General features: G+C 40.6%; 1 protein-coding gene across 7 annotated transcripts in view; it reads left to right on the forward strand.

The window, feature by feature from the left end:
- The first annotated feature begins 843 nt into the window (after positions 1–843).
- ARFGAP1 (ADP ribosylation factor GTPase activating protein 1) overlaps positions 844–19,942 on the forward strand; it is a 21,922-nt gene continuing 2,823 nt past the window's right edge. Inside the window, exons 1-15 of one of the 7 annotated variants that reach the window (XM_017833217.1) lie at positions 844–961; positions 1,163–1,282; positions 4,863–4,926; positions 5,826–5,935; positions 7,210–7,381; positions 8,009–8,109; positions 8,681–8,770; positions 9,419–9,515; positions 10,872–10,928; positions 11,880–11,912; positions 13,256–13,285; positions 15,109–15,165; positions 16,737–16,796; positions 17,991–18,067; positions 18,517–19,942. The exon at positions 18,517–19,942 is cut by the window's right edge and continues 2,823 nt beyond it. In XM_017833217.1, the coding sequence (XP_017688706.1) occupies positions 4,867–4,926; positions 5,826–5,935; positions 7,210–7,381; positions 8,009–8,109; positions 8,681–8,770; positions 9,419–9,515; positions 10,872–10,928; positions 11,880–11,912; positions 13,256–13,285; positions 15,109–15,165; positions 16,737–16,796; positions 17,991–18,067; positions 18,517–18,844 (1,272 nt within the window). In that variant the 5' untranslated portion in view covers positions 844–961; positions 1,163–1,282; positions 4,863–4,866 and the 3' untranslated portion in view covers positions 18,845–19,942. The remainder of the gene's footprint in view (positions 962–1,162; positions 1,283–4,862; positions 4,927–5,825; positions 5,936–7,209; positions 7,382–8,008; positions 8,110–8,680; positions 8,771–9,418; positions 9,516–10,871; positions 10,929–11,879; positions 11,913–13,255; positions 13,286–15,108; positions 15,166–16,736; positions 16,797–17,990; positions 18,068–18,516) is intronic. The other 6 variants (XM_017833219.1, XM_017833218.1, XM_017833223.1 and 3 more) reach the window with 6 other exon arrangements.

Here is a 19,942-nt window from a genome sequence, read left to right on the forward strand (position 1 = left end):
GTCCAACTTCTGGCCCTGCACAGGACACCCTAAAATCCCACCTGTGCCCAAACGCTCCTTGAGCTCTGGCAGCTGTGGTGCTGTGACCACTCCTCTGGGGAGCCCATTCCAGTGCCCAACCACCCTCTGGGTGAAGAACCTTTTCCTAACACCCAACATGAGCCTCCCCTGACACAACTCCAGGCCGTTCCCTCGGGTCCTGTCCCTGGTCACAGAGGGTAGAGGTTGGTGATGCCCCTCGAGAGGAACCTGCAGATCGTGATGGGGTCTGACCTCAGTCTCCTCCAGGTTGAACAAGCCGAGTGCCCTCAGCTGCTCTTCGTATGGCTTCCCTAGACCCTTCCCCATCCTCATGGTCTCCTCTGGACACTCTTTAGATGGCTTTAGATCCTTCTTATATTGTGGTTCCCCAACCCGCACCCAGTGCTCCGGCTGGGACCCCACCAGCACCCAGCGGAGCTGGAAGTGAAGCTGCTCCCCAGCACCAGGGGAGGGCCAGGGGTCCAAACCACCCCCTTCAATGTGCCTGGGACCAACGTGTGGCCTCTCTGAAAACCCATAATTCGATATAATTCACCTCTATGGGCAGCCTCCCCCACCCCGATACACCCCGGGCTTGTTTTTGCCGTCTGGGACTGCACCGAGCGCAGCGCGCGCGCAATTTCATCGTAGAGCTTTATTTCGGTTTTTCTTGGTTTGAAACACCCCAACATCCCCAAGCCCCCGGGGTTGTCCTTTAAGCGCAGAGAGTCGGATAACCGGGTGTTTTGGCCGCCCTTCTCTCTCCCGTCCGGGCCGCAGCGGGTTAAGCCGCACGCCCACAATGCCTCGCGCCCTGCAACGTCGGCGGCGCCGTGCGGGACCGGCACCGGGACCGGGATCGGGATCGGGATTGGGATCGGGATAACCAACGGGGCCGGCGGCGCCCCGATTACCGGCCCCGCGGCTCCCCCGGGCTGAGGTTCGCTGTCCCGGCAAGGCTCGTTCCCCCCAGCCCGGCCCCGCTGAGCTGGCGGCGCTCGGGCCCGGCCCCCGCGCTGTCACACGGGACGGTGCCGGGGGCGGGCGAGGGGCCGGTGCCAGGCTGGCGTGGCGGGGAGGAGGCATCTCCTCGCCCCGCATTTCACCTATTTCTGCGTTGTTTTTTTTTCCCCCCCTTTAGGAAGCAGAGGCCGGAGCGCTGGCCGGACCCCGGCCATGTTCTGAGCGAGGCTCCGCTCGGATCCCGGCAGCGCAGGTGTGGCTGAAGGCATCGCCCTCCCCGCGGCCCTGCGGGCTCTCGGTAAGGCGGCTGAATGTGTGAGGCTGCTCCGCTTTGACAGGACGCCCCGGCCTCCGGTGTGTGTGTGAACCGTGCCTGCTCCGCGGAGGTGGGGGCACTGTGTGGTTCGAAGGGTTTCTTCAGCCTCTGGGGCCTTTTTGCCCTGGTGGAATTCACAGGGAGCCTTCAGGACCACGGAGTCACACAGACCACGTCACCCGCTGACTCTTCGTGTGCTGAATTGCAAAGCTCTGTCCACGTCGGCTGTGAATTTCCTGCTACATATAGGAGCAAAGTCCTGTTATGTCACATTTCCACGTAAAAGTGTCGAGTCCACTTCTGCCTTTTGGCTTGTTTTTAGCAAACTAGAGATTCTTAACCTGGAAATTCACACGGTATATGTCTAGTTTTTGCTCTGGAAGCAGATTGTTTGGGAAATAAGGGTGTGATACTGGTCTGTGTGAAGCTGTCTATTTCCGTCTTCGAGCCCTTAGGCAAAAATATTTATATTCTTCAGTGAAAAATTATTCCTAAATGTTTTCCTTACTGTTTATGTCCATTTACGTCAGAACAAAACAATGCTTATTTATTTAAGGTGTCTGCACAGCTGTTTATTCAGGATTTACTCCTGAAACTTAAACAGCACAGTGGTTATGTGTCCAGTCAGCTACCAGGGCTCAGCTTTTGAGTGTAAACAAAGATAATTTGAACACTTAAAACTTTGTGGGAAAATAATTGGAGACAAACCGGGCACTCTAATGACATTATCTCTTAGAAAGCTTAGAACATGACTTTTTCCCCTTCTCCTTTATTTCCAAATGCTTTGGTGGAGGAGAAGAAGGTGACAAGCTGGGTGGCTTTAGTCAACTCCTGCTTTTCTTGGATGATGTGGTATGGATGAAGCTCTGCCTTCCCACCAGGCAGATGTGATGGTTTGGTCAGGGAACTTGATGCCTGTGGAATGGGTATGTGTTCAGACTGCAGCTGGCCAAAGTCTTTCCTTTAAAAAGTTTTTATAAAAGAAAAAAATACCCCACAGTTATGGCAGAACCAAAAGCAGTTGCTTCCTCTGTCAGCTTAGAGCTGGGGATCTGAAACTCATACTGTATGTAAACACTGAAGGGGGCTGGATATTGGCTTTTGGAGGATGGATGTCCCTTTCTACTCTTTAGACAAATTCCTGGTGCATGAGAATTGGAATGGGAAAAGGATTTCCTGGTCATCTCTAGCAATGCTCGTTTGCCATTGAGGCTGGAAAGCCTTTGCATATAGATTGCCTTTGTTGTGAATGAAAACCTGTGGAAAAGGAGGGAAAATGGTAATGGAAGGATAATGGTAAGAGGATTGAGCATCCAGCCAAAGAGAGGAGCCTTGGAAGTTGTCAGTAGTGTACAAGAAACCACTGGGCACATGAATTGCTGAGGAAGAGGAGTTGTCATGCAAGGAGAGTATAGCAATCATGGCAAAGAGGAGGGCCTGGAGTGTGCACTGTTGTCTGTCTGTCTGTTCTTGCTGAGTTATTTACTTAATTTGTGTGCTGTAGAGGAAGGATTTTCCCTTGTCTCACCAGGGGCAAATAATGGAGTTGAAGACGTGGACTTCGATTCATGTAACTGTGTTTATGGTCTTTGTTTAGGACATGAGCAAATGCATTTTATGTGCAGTGCTATCTCCCTCCTCACATGCACATGAGTAAGTTGTGGGACACTGAATGATGCTGTTGGAATGTTGTTGGAGAAGGTCTGTTCCATTATATGAGGGTTTGCTTGCCACACTTTTCCTGTTCTGAAAGTTACACAATTTCTGTTTGATTATTGACAACAATAGTTGGGGTTTATTTTGATGCAGGATGAAGGGAAGATTTCACTCACCCGTAACTGTAGGAACCTTTCCAGTCTAAACCACTTTTTTTTCACAACTTACCTGTGCTTGTCTAATACAAATTAAGGTTGAAAGGCAGCACATTCTAAACATCAGTGGAAACAGTCCCTTAAATTCCACAGAACTAAGTATTTGTCAGCAAATGTTTACAAAGGAAGATGTTTATTTGCAAAAGAAAATGTTTACAAACAAGATGTTTACAAAGGAATAAGCGCTTTAGATAAAAGGCAATGAGCTCTACTACAAATAACTTCTGCTTTTAACAGTGATGATATGTAGGTACAACATTGAGCTTATTTCTTTCTGAGTCAGCTGGTGTTGAAAATAACTGTATTTGTTGTACCTCTGTCGTTGCAGTTCACAGAAAGGCTGCTCTGCTTTGGGGATTTCTAAGAAATTGATGTCACAGTCATACAAATTTAATGTTTTCTTACCTGTAGCGTTTTTCTTTTTAGAACAACCTTCTTTTTTATACTGAAGATATGTTCTCCTTCCATCCCTTGGGGCTGTGGAAATTCTATGGAAGAGTTAATCATTTACCTTCTAAAATTATTGCAAGATTGTTAATTCTATTGATATTTTAAGGACTTAGGACTGGTTAGCCAAATAGCACAGTGAAGTATTGTCAGGCATTTGCATAAAGGCACTTTTCCCTCTCAGACCAGTATTTGATGCAAATATCAACCTGCTGTTTTATGCTTTGTATTTGGACTGACCAGAAAGCTTGAGATTTACTACCTGATGATGTTTCCAGTCAGCTTGGTGACTTCTGTCTTGTTACATCTTAGAAGTTTGTTTTCTGGAGTAGAAATGAAAAGATGGAAGTAAAAAGAAAGAAGAAATGTTATTTATTTAAGGTTAATTTAAATATCGTACTACTAGTTGGAAATAGGATTTTTTTCCCCTCTAAATTGCACTCTTATGCTGCACCCTGCACTATATTTCTTTTAATCATGAATGTTTTTGTGTACTTTGGGCTTTTCCAGGCTGTGTACTGTGTATGAATCACGTTTTTTTCTCTTAGTGAGGATTTTAGCTGTAGCTTGACTCTGCTCCCTGCTGTTTCATGCATCATAAAAATTAGAGTGGGATGATGTGGTCTGCCAGCAAGACGTGACTGTTGGAACTAGAATTCTATTTTCTGTGAAAGGTCCCAATAATTGCCTTGTTTTCTTAGAATGGCATTGATAATTAACTCAATATTTCTGGGAAATCACGATTTTTTTGTATCTTCTAGCAAAGTGCTCATTTAGGAATGTCTTCATCTCTCTTAAGTGTGAGAGTTTCTGTTATTTTTTGCTTAGGTCTGTTGAGTTTTATGCATGTAATCCTGTGTAATTGTGGGTAAAGTGCTTTCAGGAAGGGTAGTGGGTTGGTCTGGGAGCAGCATCCAGTAGAGTCTGTTTTGAAACAACACATGACATAGAAGAGTTTCCATGTTTATCACCCCCCAACCCCTTTTCAGCCATGGCTGAATTACAACTTTCCAATTTTAGAACTGAGATGACTAAATCCCCCAAAAAGTGCAAAGTAAATGGAAAAGTAAGATTGTGGGGTTTATGGTGGTTTGTTTTGTCTGTTTTTCCTCTGCAACTGCTTGTGAGTCAGTGGTTTGGATTCCAAGCTCTTTGTCACAGAGATGTGCTTGTAAGGGGCTGGACATCCTACTGAAATCAAATCCTTGACTGTGACTTAGTTTTATGTTTTCCTCCCTTTGCAGAATCATGGCAAGTCCAAGAACAAGGAAAGTTCTCAAGGAAGTCAGAGCACAAGATGAGAACAATGTGAGAAAATTATGATTTTCTTTAGATTAGCTTTGTAGAATTGAATTTTCTTTTTACCTACTCCAAATGTAGGTTGGGGTCTATTACAGCTGTTGTCTTTATAGTATGGCTCACTAATGGTAACATATGAATTTGGATGTCTCATATCTCTGTTAGTTCCAGTAACTTTTATTCACAGATGCATTATAATACATTGCTGCATCTTTGGCACAAGTCTTCTAGAAGTTCTAGTTATTCTGAAACCCCTGGAGTCTTTTGAACAAGTGGTGTCTTGGGCACAGCTTAATTAAAATTGTTTGTTTCAAGTAACTTGATTGTACACAACCTTAAATGTCATAGTCCATGGACAGGTCAGTTCATTAAACCTTGAGTGGTGATTCCAGTCATAAAACTTCAGTTGTTGCACTGTATGAGCAATAAAGCTATTTTTAAGGAAAAAACCTCTGTTTAGATCTGCTATCATTTACTGCCAAACTGTAGTCTGACTGAATAAATGTTCCAAACTTTAAATGTTGCATCTTTATTTTGCCAAGGAAACCTCGAGAATTCAGTTTGGTTACTTTCTCCTCCCTCAAGACAATATGGAAATGAAATCAAATTGAATTCTTTGCTCAGTAATTTCCATTTGCTCATCTGTATTTCCTCACTGGTTTCTAGTAGTTGGTACAGTAATTTTTATAATTCAAGTTAATGATCATTTCTTTACATGCAGCATAAAGAAATACTGGAAGGAAGCTTCTACTCTCAGGGAAGGTGTTTCCAAACCCTAAGAACTCTCCCTTCTGAAGTTATCTTGGGCATGTAACGTTTTCATGATTTGACTTTTTGAGCTGTACTGTGAAAACTTCACCTGGACAAGTGATGGCTGATTGCAGAGATAATTGTTTTTTCTCTCGCAGGTCTGTTTTGAATGTGGTGCATTTAACCCCCAGTGGGTGAGTGTGACCTATGGAATTTGGATCTGTCTTGAGTGCTCAGGAAAACACCGAGGCTTGGGAGTTCACCTCAGGTCAGCCTTTCAAGCAGACATGGACTGGGTTGGGTTACCTCAGTGATCATGGCTGTGAACAGAATGTGCTGTTTTGGAATGTATAGAATGTCTCAAATCCAACATTTCACTGGCAGTTTTGCTCCATGTTCCTCTCCAAAGTGGGCTTTGCTCTCTGTGCCTTGTCTGTAATTAGTTTGGTGTAGAACTAGTTTCCAAAACAGCTTTATTCTGTTCAGGAGGTTTCTTTTTTTTTCTAGTAATATAAATTATAATTTTTGTTGTTGTCCAAGAAACATCCTCAGCTGAGATGGGAATCTGTGGAATAGGTCTGGAGACTCACAGTGTGTGTATATGGAATAGGGGCAGAGCATGGGATAGTTACTCAAATGAGGAAGAAATAAGTCTAGAGGGGAAATCAGCAAAGCAAGGGGGCCGTTCAGAAGTATGTGCTTTGCTTTACAAGGGCTGATTTGAAGCTCATTACAGAGTAGAAATAGCATAGAAAAGAAGAGTTTGGAACTATTCCATATGTTACATGAAAGAAAAAACGAAATTCTTGAGATGAGGGTGTGATGAAGGCTATTTCTTTAGGGAGAAAGAGAAAGAAATCAGTCAAGTTACAAGTTTTAAAGAGCCTTTTTCCCCTCCTTTGTGACCTTGTGTTTAACAACAAGGCACTGTTTGGGGTTGTTTTGTGTGTGTGGGAGGTTGTTTTTGTTTGTGTGTTTTAATACAGTTTACTGAGCAAGAATTTATGACTGAAAGCAGAGTTGAGGTGCTAGCTGCAGTCACAAGTGCCCTGGGATGAGGTTAGGTGTTAGGAAAGGCTGTTTTATGCAGCTGAGCTGTCCAGTACCTGATGGTCATTGGGAGCAAAAGCAGGGACTGAGACAAGGAGGTGTCTTTGCAGGTCACTGAAGTGTAACTGTGATAATAGACAGAAAAAATTGCAGAGTGAAGTATGGCAAAAATTTCTGTTATATGGTGGGTTAGATTAATTTCTGAAAGAAATTTCTTGAAGAAAGCTGCTTTTTCTGTCACTTGCCTTCTGTTGATTGTCTCCTTAAAGTGCCAATAAATGACACGATTTTGGCTTATTTCGGTGAGGATCTGCCCACCTTCTTATGATGATCTGTCTTTCTGTACTTGGAGAGTGTTCTCTAACATGTTTGTACTCTCAACTTTTGAGATAGCTTATAATAAGCTTTTTTTTTTGTCCCTGTTGATACAGCAGGAAATTATAACAAGCTGTGATATAAAATTAAAAAAAATAAAACAACCCTGCTTTTCAGTTTTGTGCGTTCTGTAACCATGGACAAGTGGAAGGATATTGAGCTGGAGAAAATGAAGGCTGGAGGGAACAGCAAATTTCGACAGTTCTTAGAGTCTCAGGATGACTATGATCCCTGCTGGACAATGCAAGAGAAGTACAACAGCAAAGCTGCAGCTCTCTTCAGAGACCAGGTAAGTTCAGTTTTGTGTGTGTCCTCACCCCCACGGTCTGAAAATGTCAAAGTACTTTGTAAGCACTTGTTTTTGAAAGGGCAGAGGAGGGCAAGTAGCAACTTTTGGAACCTCTGCAATAGTTCCTGAAAGGGTAAGTGTGAGAGACTGAAATCCTGAAGAGTTAATGTCTCAAATGTCTCAAATGACTCCAAAAAAAAGGAGTGATAGTGTGTGACTGAGATAAGGTGCAGTTAGGACGGAGGGTCTTGGGGAGGCAGGAGCTTTTCTGGGACCAACTTCCTTATCCTGGGCAACTATCTCTAAAACCAAGTTTGAGACAATATTGCACTTTCATCTGTGGTGGGGATGAGGAATTGAAACCACAAGACTCCCCAGCCCCCTTCTGAAAAGTTCAAAAACCAAATGTGCCTGCTGGAAGAAGTTGGCTGAAATAAAACCAGTGTTCAATTCAACATCACAGCCTGGGAGTCAGAAAAAAAATAGTTTCTTGGGAAATCAAATTAATTGATCTCTGCAGCTGGCAGCAAATTGGAACAATGACTTGTTGTCACGGTACAGAACCAGTGTATGACTTGCATGACAACTCTGACCTGGCATTCTTGACTGTTTTCCTGCCTCTCCTAGGTAGCTACAGTGGCTGAAGGCAAGGAGTGGTCTATTGAAACTTCTCCTGCCAGGAACTGGACCCCACCTCAGCCTAAAATGCCTCTCTCTTCCACTCACCGGTAGGTATCCTTGTTATCTAATGTTGCTACAGATACAGCAGGATCAAAACCTGGCCTTTGAATGTCTGCTGGTTTTATTCTGTTGATGATGGTGTAATAATTCCCACCTCCTCCACCTGAACCTTCAACCATGGCAGAGACAAGTGAGCAAGGGCAGCAAAGCCAGGCTGGTTTTATCTTGACTTGTAATGCACCTGAAACATTTGTGTCACTCACAGGTGGTGTGCCAGTTTGGGATTGAATGCCAGGGAAGAGGAAACTGCTCTTTCCCTTGTGGTGCTCGTTACCAACAGGAGCATCAAAGCTGGACCACAGCAGTTTTGTTTTTCTGCTTTTGCATGTAGTGGTTGTTACTCTGTGCACCCTAAGGACCAAGTTAACTGAAAAAGCAGTTGTAAATCAAAGGAACAAGCACTTCGTGGCTTTTAGTGGTTGCATTAGAGTCCCTTACTTGATAGATAAAAAAAATAATCCGTTTTTCATCTGTATTATGATGATATACATCAAGCTGCATTGCAGAGCTGGGGGGAATTTGCTTTACATGGTTTACTACTTCAGTCTTTTGTTTCAGAAGTTCTGCTGGACAATCTCACACTGCAACTGCCTCTTCTGACAAGGCTTTTGAAGACTGGTTAAATGATGATGTCAGCTCCTACCAAGGGTAATGTAATCTTTACTGACCTTTTTGAATGCCTGTCTCTGTGGCATAACAAAGATTTGGATGTTGTACTACAGCTGCACAACTGTGATCCTGGTTCACTACTGAGCAGTTATGACTGGGTTAGTATTATAAATATGTTGGGAGGTAAGATGAAGGAAAGTGTCTCTTAATGCCTTTGTATAACAAAGATGTTTGAAGCATTGAAGGGAAAGCTTGTAACTCCAAATGTTACTGTGGTGGGCTTCAAACTAGGGAGTTCTGTTTGTCTGTTGTATCTTACAGTGATTTAAGTTAAACAGAGGGATTTATAAAACTAACAGTGTTTTCTTCTTTCTTTCTTTCCTCATTTTCATGTATCATTTTGTTAGGATTTACTCAGCTTTTTAATATCAGTGATCTGTTAAAGCTGGAGAATCATTAGCTTGGACAGGGATACTGTATTTTGCAAGGATTTCTCAGTGGGTCCTTGTTGGTGTTACATCTTCCTGAAGCGAGTGGTTTTGGTTTTTGGGTGCTGGGTGCTTTAGGACCTTTTTTTTTCCCAGGTGTAAAAACAATTGTCATTCTTTCATGCTTTTCAGTTTTTGTTTAATAGTTTTAATGAATGCTTGCTGACACAGATACTGTTCATTTATTGTCTTATGGTAGTGGCCAAGAGAATCGCTATGTGGGGTTTGGAAACACGGTAAACCCTCCAAAAAAAGAGGATGACTTCCTGAACAATGCTATGTCTTCATTGTACTCGGTAAGGAATTGCTGGAAGCTTTCTGTGACCTCAGTTTTCTTCCATTGTATCCCCTGTTTTGGGAGAATATAAACAGAGAAGAGAAACTGAAGACTGCAGGTAGATACAGAGAGATGCAAAGAGTGAAGAAGATACTGGTAGACTTTAAAAGGTGAAATGAGGGGAGAAACTTGAGCAAAACTTAAGTTATGTCTGGTATCAGTTCATAGAACTAAGGAAATGAGGATGTAGCAATGGATCAAGAAATAATACTCAACAGGGCTGAAGGATAAAAAGTAATTACCTGTAGGGAGAAGCAGTTAGGCTGGTAATGCTCTAAATCAATTAACCATATTAGGTATGTTCAGTGGAAAACAACTGAAATGTGTGTCTATGTGGTGCCAGAAGCCCTGAGCAGTGATGAAAACATTTGAAATACTTGTGACAGCGTGTGAAGAGATAACAGCATATGGTTGAACAGTTGTTGTGATTCAAGTAGAGATAGTGAAAGATGCATTGTTGAAGGAAAATGGGAATAAAGTCAGAGGCAGTCGGGGAAATATTGGTGCTTTGATAGGATGCAAAGTAACAGTGCTGAACCATATTTGGGATTTGGAGTCACTTGGAAATGCAGTAAGGTTTTCTACCAAGGTTAGTGGCCAGTAGCCTTCAATAGAGGTTTATTGGCCTGAATATCCACACCAGGTTCTGTTGTTTGTTTAAAAATAAATAAGTAATTTCACTAGAACTTAATGGAGATAGGTAATGCCTGAGCCTTTGAACAATATTCCAGGTGATCCCACAGGGTGCTTAGTATAGGTCTGCTGAATATTTTCTAGGTATGTCATAGTTTATAGGCCAGAGAGTTGAGATTAGAAACCACATCTGTGATGTATTGCAGGTGTGCTGAGGCAGCAGAGAAAACACCGTGTTCATGTTACTGTGAACCTTTTATTTGAGTCCAGATCTCACTGAGTCTCTGGTTGGAATGCCCTCGTGTGACCACAGACACACATTACAGTGGGATTTTAGTCCATTATTGTGAGCCTGAGTTACTTGCATGGGTGTTCATCCTGGTGAGGAAACCAATTCTCCTTCTGCTGCATGGGATTGTTTTTCCCCACACATACAGTCTTTTTAGAAGAAAAACATCTGAAACGCTCAGGTTTGTTCAAAATTGCAACCTGGTTTGACACAAATACTGGAAATTCATCACTTAATTTCAGTAAATGAGAGGCTGTAATTTTTTCTCTCACTCGCAGGTAGTTCTTAGAAAGCTGTATTGGAAAATTTTGACTTAATTTAAGCTGTTATACTGAGCACTTATTTGCTGTTATTATTCACAAATAGCTTATGGCTTCCTTGCTTTCTTTAAAGGGATGGAGCAGTTTCACAACTGGAGCAAGCAAAATTGCCTCGGCTGCTAAAGAGGGTGTAAGTAAATAAAATGTATTTTAGCTAATGCTTGTAAACTCAGAGATTCTGTTGGTGTTCTAATAGTGATGAAACTTGAGAAGGTTTACCAGGACAAACTGAATTTTGCTCTTCCTTTCCTGGCCTATGCCTCAGTTACATACAGATTGCAGATCTAATGATCATTTCTCGTGTTTCTGGATGGATGTTTTTGTAAATTTATCCACTGGATTTAGGAGAAAGAAGTCAAGAAAAACTTTTGTTATAAAGTAGAAATTTCAGTCAGTGCCAAGTAAGGCTAAATTGGATTCTTCAGCAGGAGTTTGATACCAAGTTACAAACTGCTGATAGTTTTCTATTTTTCCTTCCTTTGTCTTCTCTCTACCTACAGCATTTCTGTCAGTCTAAATAGAAAGCATGTTGGGCAGAGTTTGTGTCCTCTGGGATGATTTGGGAAAAGCTGAGGAATGGTCTTCATGCTCTGCATGTTCTGCAAATTGGCACACTTAAGTGACAGTCATTCAACTAACTGTAAATGAAAACCAGAGGAAATGAGAATTTATTTCATTTTACATAGATGATGATGGAAAGAGACTAAATGTTTTTGTGAATATAATGCAGTGCAACTTTTTTTCAGTTTTGCTTAGTATTATTCCAAACTTCCATGACCATAACAATTACCTCTTACTTTGGGTAACATTATAAGAGACAAAAATATTGATACTCATCTGCGTTGGCCCACCAAGTTCTAGTCTATGTTGAAAATCCTTTCTTCCCTCTGTTGCAAGTTGAGAAAGACTGATGCTTCCCCAGAGCAATCTGGAGTGCCAGAGGTGGTGATATGGATATTCTCTTCTCACTGTGAAATTCTGCCAAAGGTTCCATTCCTTTTGTAGAGGAAATGTGTGTATTTAAAAATTGAAGGGTTTATTCCTGGTAAATCTGAATGTGTTTGCTTCTTTTTGCTATCAGGCTACCAGATTTGGATCTCAAGCAAGTCAAAAGGTGATTATAGATTTAGCTCTGTCTTATTCACTGTAATTGTCCTTAAATGTCATGTATTTGCCTGTACCAATTGATTTAGATTTGATCATCAACAGGCCAGTGTATTTTTCCTCCATAATGCACAGTAATGTTTAGATTCTAGCTTTTATTTCCATAGGAATTGCAATCAAGTGCAGTGATCAAATTAAGCAAGAAATAAACAGTGCTACTCTGCTCTTTGTACCTGTTGGGTATATTGGAAAGTCAGTAGAACCTACAGACATAAAATACCCTCATTTTATTTCTGTAAATCCTAGATGTGATCTATCTTGAAGCACTTTTCATGATGATGTATTGTAAAGGAAGCCATCTTTCTGTTGCTAAAGCCTAATAAGTTACAAATGTGAAATTATTATTAATAATAATTCATTAATATTATTAATAATATTAATATTATAATAAATAATTTTGCTTGTGTGTACTTTAAAAAGTAATTATGACAAAAGCATTTAATTTTTCAAACTAGGGTTAAAACAGAGACAGACCTGAATTACACAGAGCTCTCACATAAGAACTATTTGCATGGGAAAGTTTTAAATCCAAATGTAAAAATTTGCAAAATAGGATTCCTAATTTGCCAAAGTTCTGAGCGAGACAGGACTTAGATATATTAATATATGATACAGGAGTTTTACTTGAACTATAACTCTTCTGTATGTGCAGCATTAGCCTGGTTTGCTTTCTCATAGACATAGATGGTGTTGCTCAAAACAAATGTGAAGCAGCAGGTGTTGGTGTTCAGACAGGTGTATGCACTGGGATATTAATCCTCCAAATAGCCACATTTGGGCATGTTTGCAATAAAAATGTCTTCTTAAAGCACCCGAACTTCCTACTTAAAAGCCTTAAAGTGTTTGCTGCTTGGCTTATGTAAGAAAAACTAAGTTTTCTACAGCTCTTCCTCTTTCCCTCCTTCTGCGGTTTCCCTTTTAGAAGGTGTTCTTTCTTTAGTATTATTAACAAATGTGAATACAATATTAAGTGTCAAAGCTCATCACATCTACTGACAAGGACCTCAGCAACATGGTGCTCTAGAATCTAAGCTGTGTCACTGAACCTTAAATTTTGTTCCTGAAACTTCTGATCCTTTGCAGAACAGATTTAACATCTTTCTGATGTGCTATATCAGTTAAAAGTGTATTCGGTGCCCAGGGACCAAACACATTTCACTGTTTGCCTTGTCAGTAGATGTTTAAGTTGGAAAAGGTTCATGCTACTTAACTTGCCTGAAAAAATGCTGCCAATTTGTTGCTAAAAGCTGCTTCTACCTTCCTTGCTCTTTCTCTTTTGCTCTCTGGGTAAAGTTTTGGGGCTACAAGCAGCAGCCAGAGCCGGTAACACCCTCACATATATTCTTGTGCATGGACTCCTTGTCACTGTTCGTGCTGAATATGTGCATTTGCTCCTGAGCTGTCTTTTCCTTTTCTGCCTTACATCAAATCTGTTTAGAATAATGTTGTGTGTTTTGTATGGTGATATTTCTTCAAACCTACTTAAAGTAGGTCAAATAGGACAGAGATATCCAAGCTCTGCACAGTCCGAGAAGTGACTCTGCTCCTGTCCATGCTCTGCATAAGCACAGATGATTTCAGGATTTCTCTTTGCATGCCTGCTCCAGGAGTGCAGTGTGCCAGGAGCTGGGGTGTTGTGGGAAGGTAGACTCTTAATGTAGGGTTTATAATGGTGGTTAGAGTGCTATCCTAAATTCAACAACAGGAAAGACGAAGAAGTGATTCAGATGAAAATACAATTGTACCCAAATCTTTCCATTCCATATTTACAAAATTATCTGCTTGAGGAAGAGGGATGATGTAAGCATTCTTCCTAATTCTAGCAGCGACTCCACTTAGCACACCTAAACTGTTACTGTGAGTGTATTACACTCTTTATTATATAACATAAACAGTTTGCCAGGTTTAATAGATCTCTGACTCATTCAAAGATGAGAAATCCCCTTTCTTGTTTTTCTTAAGAACTTTCTGGCCTCACTCCCAGTGGAAACAAGCCTTATATGATTTACATTCACATTTCTCACTAGGTGGAAGCAAGGTTACCTTTTGCCTTTGCTTCTCCAAGAACTTTGAGCCTGTAAGGAGCAGAAGTACTGGAGATAATGGTTGGGAAAAGAGGAGAATCTGGGAGTGCTGTGGGTAAGGGAAAGGCTTCTTAGGAAAGATCTCCAAAGTGATCCATTCCCAGGAAGAACATGAATGAAGGCTCACAGCCTGACCAATGTTAGTGATAACATATAAACCCTTAGGAAATAAAGCTTCCTTAGTCTCTGCTGATGTTTAGGAGTAATGTTTACCTGGCAAGCCTGTTGGCCCTTTTGGATTAACCAGGATAATTCAGAAGGCACTCAGTGTGATAGGACAATTCCAAAGAGAAGTTTAAATCTGTCAGAGGCTTACTATGTTAATAGGGAAAGGAATGATTTCAAGTGAAACTCTCCTAAACCCTGCTGTCCTTGTCAGCACTGTCTAATGAAAATAATTTAGTGGCTTACACTGTGGGCTTACATTTTTGTAAATTGCCTCAAAAGTACAATATTCTCATGCATCTTGTTCTGGATTGCAGTAGATTTCTGAAGCTCATTGTTTTTTCTCCCTGCAAACCTGGGGCTTTAAAAAAGATTAGAAAAATCTTCTGTCACAGCTTTGGCTCTTGTGTATTGCTCAGAAACACTTGGGCTGTTACTACAACTGGAGCACTACAAGACGGAAGAATTGGGGAAAAATTAGGCACAAAAGATCTAATTCTGAAAGTAATTCCATTAGTAGGAAAAAAATAAGGGTAGATGAGGTCAGTTCTTCCAAACATTCAGCTGCAGGCATTAGCAAGGGGCCCGTCCTGGAGGCTGTTGCTGGTTGAACCATTGCTTCTGCTTCCAATGCAGGGCCAGACTTTGCTTGGGCTCTGGGCATCTATTGCCTTTTGTATCTGATTTTATTTTTTTACCTTTTAATGTTTCCTGCAGCACTTTATTGTGTGTGCTTTTCAGCTCATTCTGCTTCTGTGAATCAAAGCTTAAGGCTTCTTGTGTTTTTGGAGATACTGCTTAAAAATGAGGCTGCAGAAGGTGTTGGCTATTGTTTTCTGGTTTTTGTTTTTTTTAAGAAAATATAACTGACTTTGTTTTTGTTTTGCTTTTAAATAGGCATCAGAGTTAGGTCAGACATTAAATGAAAATGTTCTCAAACCTGCACAGGAAAAGGTAACTTTGGAACTAGTAAATGACTTGCAGAAAAATGGTTATGATGTCTCAGGCAGTGTGTCCTTCTGTAAAGGGGAAACATCAAACAATTCAAAGCAGGATGTTAGCAAAGAAAGGTTAATGAGAGTAAATTCCCTCCACCAATCTTTCTCATTTTATAGATTTCATACTTTCAATATTGGAAGATGGGACAGGATGAAAATGCACCCTAAATTCATACTGAAATCAGTTATTTTTAAAAATATATGTTAGTAGTAGTATCTTTGATTGTTAAGTTCCCAGTGCTTTACTCATCTGCCTGTCAGCTTTGTTTTAGTTCAGTCAAGCATCTTTGAGCCACTGTAGTTCATCTGGGGGTAGAATTTGGGACAAAGTAAATGTTTAAGATGAATGGGGACAGTTCATCAATAAAAATAACATGTTCTTCCAACCTTTGTTTCCTCAGAAGTGACCAGTGATCACTGATACTACAGATTTTAGTCAGAGATTCTCCCCACTGTCAAATGTTGCCTTCCTGTTTCATATGTTTTAAAAAAAATACTTTTACATCCTTCCCATTTGGCCTGCATTTGTTCTGTGCTTTAGAATTTTGGGTCAGCTCCAAAATTCTGATAAAGTCTTTTCTGAGAATGTGGTGCTCCACTTACCTGCATAGTTTTTCTTAAAATACACTGGTTTTGATAAAGCAGACTATCTTTGCTATACTAAGAGAAGCAATGCCACCACTTTGGGATTTGGATTGATTTTTAATTTGAAAAGAATGTTTTAATCACATTGCAAAATAATTTTTCTTGCATTACCTTTATTAATTCACCATTCTTTACATGGCATTTCAAACCACACAAGAAGACTCCAGTTGGTTTTCTGTTCCCTAGAATTATCCATAACTTATTTCTAAAGGCTTAGATGCATTATTTTCAGGGTTATTTTAGGGTGCATTTCCTTGAGCTGATTTTTATTTTGTAGGACAATTTAATGAGGAATGATGCATTCTATATTTAAAAAAAATAGTTCTATTTCCCTTAGAATGTTGTGTTGTTAGTTCTAAGTAAGTGTTCCTAACTAAAATAGATATTCTCTATATGGTTATACAAAGTCACTTGCTTTGGAACAGCTGCCATTTATTAATTGGTAAAAGGCACCAGTTGTGTTCTGTTTGACCAAAGCTTAAAGCCCTTTTTATATTTAAATAAGCATCTATAAAGGAGAGAGAATAAAATGGAAATGCTAAGTTTCTAAAAAACATCTTTGTATCTAGTAAAATATATATATATAAAACTTCATGTTTGCAGATTTTTTTATTTACTGGTGTTTTTATGCTCAGCAATAGTGTAATGATACCTTCCTCAAACTGTGTGTATATCTGTAAAATAAATTCCCACATTCCCAAGGTTCACTCCATTATAGATCAACATCTTCTTAACTTTGTTAGTTTTAACTTAAATATACTTTGATTCAGTTTGGGGTTGTTTTTTCTTTTTACACTTTATGTTTTCAGCTGTTGAGCCTGTCTTAGAGTTTCAGTAATACTTTTTTTTTATGGCTAATTATCAATCCTTTGATCCACATAGGTGAAAGAGGGGAAAATATTTGAGGAGGTCACCATGGGGGTGTCGCAGTTGGCCAGCAAGGTATGAGGTGGCCTGCCTGGCTTCAGGGAGGCCAAACAACAAGCCAGTCTCCATATTCTTATCAAAAGTGATACAAAACCGTAGTGCAGCTTTCATCTGCTTGTGTTGAAGAGAGGAACTTGGAAAGTGGAACTTTGAGCAGACAGTCCTTCTGTTGGGATGTTAAAAGCTGTACAGGTGTGGTGTGGTCCTCGCAGCAGTCTCAGTGAGGACATGGTGTGGTTATAAGACAGCCAGTGTCCCAAACACAGAAAGGAAATGTGAGAGAGAATATGGAGACAGCTTGTGTTACACTGGTACAGTTAAACTTACTAATGGTCTGCACCTTTTCCTTTGTCTTCTTTTGCTCTCGTTGCTCGGTGATGTGGTAAGTGCTGCCTGTGGCTGCCAAGCACAGAAATCCTGCACAATCTAATACCTGTTTTGATACCTTGCATGTCTTACATAGGAAGGTGTGTCTTTCTAGCACTGTGAAGTCAGCACTGGAGGCTCTCTCACATACCAGCTTAGTTAGTGCCTTAGACTTAGGACATAATTGAATAAAGTGAATTATGTTACCTGTTCTGTTTAGAGCCTGGCGACTCCAAGGCTGAATTCTGAGATTCATCCTCAGTATCTGTGACATAGAATAGCACCATCCATGGGTGTCACTTCAGAATTTGTGTTTCTAATCCAGTGCCAGTCCATTATTATAACCCCCAAAGGATTCTCCTAGCAGTCATGCTTATTCTAGAACTCAACTTTTGGCTTGTTTCACATGGGTAGTGTAGTAATACTGAAACAGAGTGAAGGTAGCTTTGTAGAACAATAGAAATATAAATACTTGTTACAACAATCGTGAGATCAAAACGTCAGTGCTGTCATTAAGTTTAATTTTATGTAAGAAGTAATTCCAGTATTTTTGTCAAGAAAATCCAGGAGAGAATTCAAAAGATGTTACAACAATGAGGGAAAAAGCTTAACTTGACCTGCTTCTCAGCTCTTCCAGCAGCACGATGCTGTGAAATGTGTGTTCTTTACATCAATCAAAAATCTGCCCGTCAAAAACACTAATGAGTTGTGAGTTAAATTTTCTGGTGAAACGTGTTCTATTTATGGCAACAAGTGGAAGGATTGTGTTGTGGCTTTTGCTGTTGCACCTGGCAGAGGGGTTGGATCAGCCCAAATGAATGGAGTGTCTTTTTTTTCCTCTAGGTTCAGGGAGTTGGAAGTAAGGGATGGCGAGACGTCACCACTTTTTTTTCAGGCAAACCAGACGATAATTCTGAAAGGTAACTTTTTGTAGTTACTTTCTGTGTCTCTTTAGATGCATAGTTTTATCTCCTGTACGTTCTCAGCAGTGTAGTGGCAGGTAGTTTTTCAATATTTAGAAATTATTCTGTCTTTGCTAGCAGTCCTGCTCTATGTGATATGGGAGGAATTCAATATAACTATTTGTTTACAACTGAGAACAAAACAGGGTACACATCTTGGTTTAAAAATTGCTCCAAATGCATATTCCCTACCCTGGGACTGTTAAAGCTGGTCATAAAATCTGTGAATTAGACTATAAGCTTATGCCATTTGGAGCAATATATTTATTTCTGCCTTTATCCTCAGTTTTGTTTAACCAAAGGGCAGTAGAACTGTAGTTTTCTTTGTGGTCATTTTTTAAAATTATTATATTTGGTGTAACTAATTTATTTCTTCCTTCCTTTCCCTCCCCTCCACCCCACAAAAGACCAGCTGAGGGAGACAGCTACCAGAACAGTGGAGGGGAGGGCTACCAGAACAATGCTGTAGATCAAAGCTTCTGGGAGACCTTTGGCAACTCAGATCCACCAAAAGCTCATAAATCTCCAAGCAGTGAGAGCTGGACCTATGTGGACAATTCCACAGAGAAGAAGAGCTCCGATAGCTGGGACGTGTGGGGCTCGGGAACGGTCTCCAACAAGAACAGTAACAGCGACAGTTGGGAAAACTGGGAGACCAACTGGGAAAACGCAGGAGGGGAGAGCAAGACCAGGAAACCTCCTAAGGCAACAAAAAATGCATGGGATGACTTTTAGAACTCTGTTAAACCCTGGTTTGCACAGTGAGGAGAGGGAGGCTGTGCTGGCTGATGGAGGGGAGAAAGTTTTACACACAACTGGAGTATCATGGTTGACCTTACTGATCTGTTACTTTTGTGCTTCCCATTCATTCTCCTTTCTTATATCCTGGTTTAGGGGAAAAAAAAGTAGCATCTGAATCTTTTATCACATGAAGGTGGCTCTCCCTTTTTTGAGGATAGTGATAACTGTATTCTCCTTGCACTATTGGCCACAGTGACTTTCTTAACACGAATGCTCAAATGAGAAAAGTCGGTGCAAGGACACTTTCATGGCACAACCTTGCATGTATAGGTTCATAGGTGTTCATCCAGTCCTCACCTAATTTGAGATTTGAGGTGTTTAATGCAAACAAAGGACAGGGTGTGACTTGAAAAGATAGTTATTAAATGAGCAAACTGCAAGTTGAATAGATCTAGCTCAAATGCCTTATGTATTGCTCTGACTACGTTAAGTCTGGCAATTCAAGATGGTCTTTAAAGTATTTTTTACTGGAGCTTTGTTTTTAAACTTTATGACATTATTTTATTTTTTTTTTTTTTAGTATTTTAAAACTTATTTTCTCCCCTTAGAATTCATAAGGAATCTAGAGCTAGATAATTATTTGTGTAAACTTACAGGTTTGACCTGAGCTATCAAGGGATATCCAGAATGGCTGTACTTGCCCACCCTACTCAATGGATTAAGAGTTTACACTGTGCAGCTCTGCTACACAGACAAAAAGCAAAGCTGTGGTGTCTTCCTTCCTCACCTACACCCTTGCCCCAGTTTGAGTATTTTATGTGGTCTGTTTTTTCTCTTTCTTCCTTCTACTCATCTACTTTACTGATTCTGATAAAAATGAAGTCTTTCTGCTGCTTGGCAGTGAAACAAATTTATAAAGAAGATTCCAGCAAGACAAAATGGGTGGAAAATATGAGAACACTGAGGGAAGAGCCTGGCAGCAAGCCCCTTTCAAGATGAGTAGATGTCTGGATTTAATAGTAAAATTTAATTTAAGCAGATGTTTTCCAAACGAATCTTTAATGTGTCAAACTGTATCTCTCTCTCTGTTAT

This window comes from Lepidothrix coronata, unplaced genomic scaffold (genome assembly GCF_001604755.1).
Source record: "Lepidothrix coronata isolate B3197 unplaced genomic scaffold, Lepidothrix_coronata-1.0 Scaffold212, whole genome shotgun sequence".
NCBI classification, from domain to species: domain Eukaryota; kingdom Metazoa; phylum Chordata; class Aves; order Passeriformes; family Pipridae; genus Lepidothrix; species Lepidothrix coronata.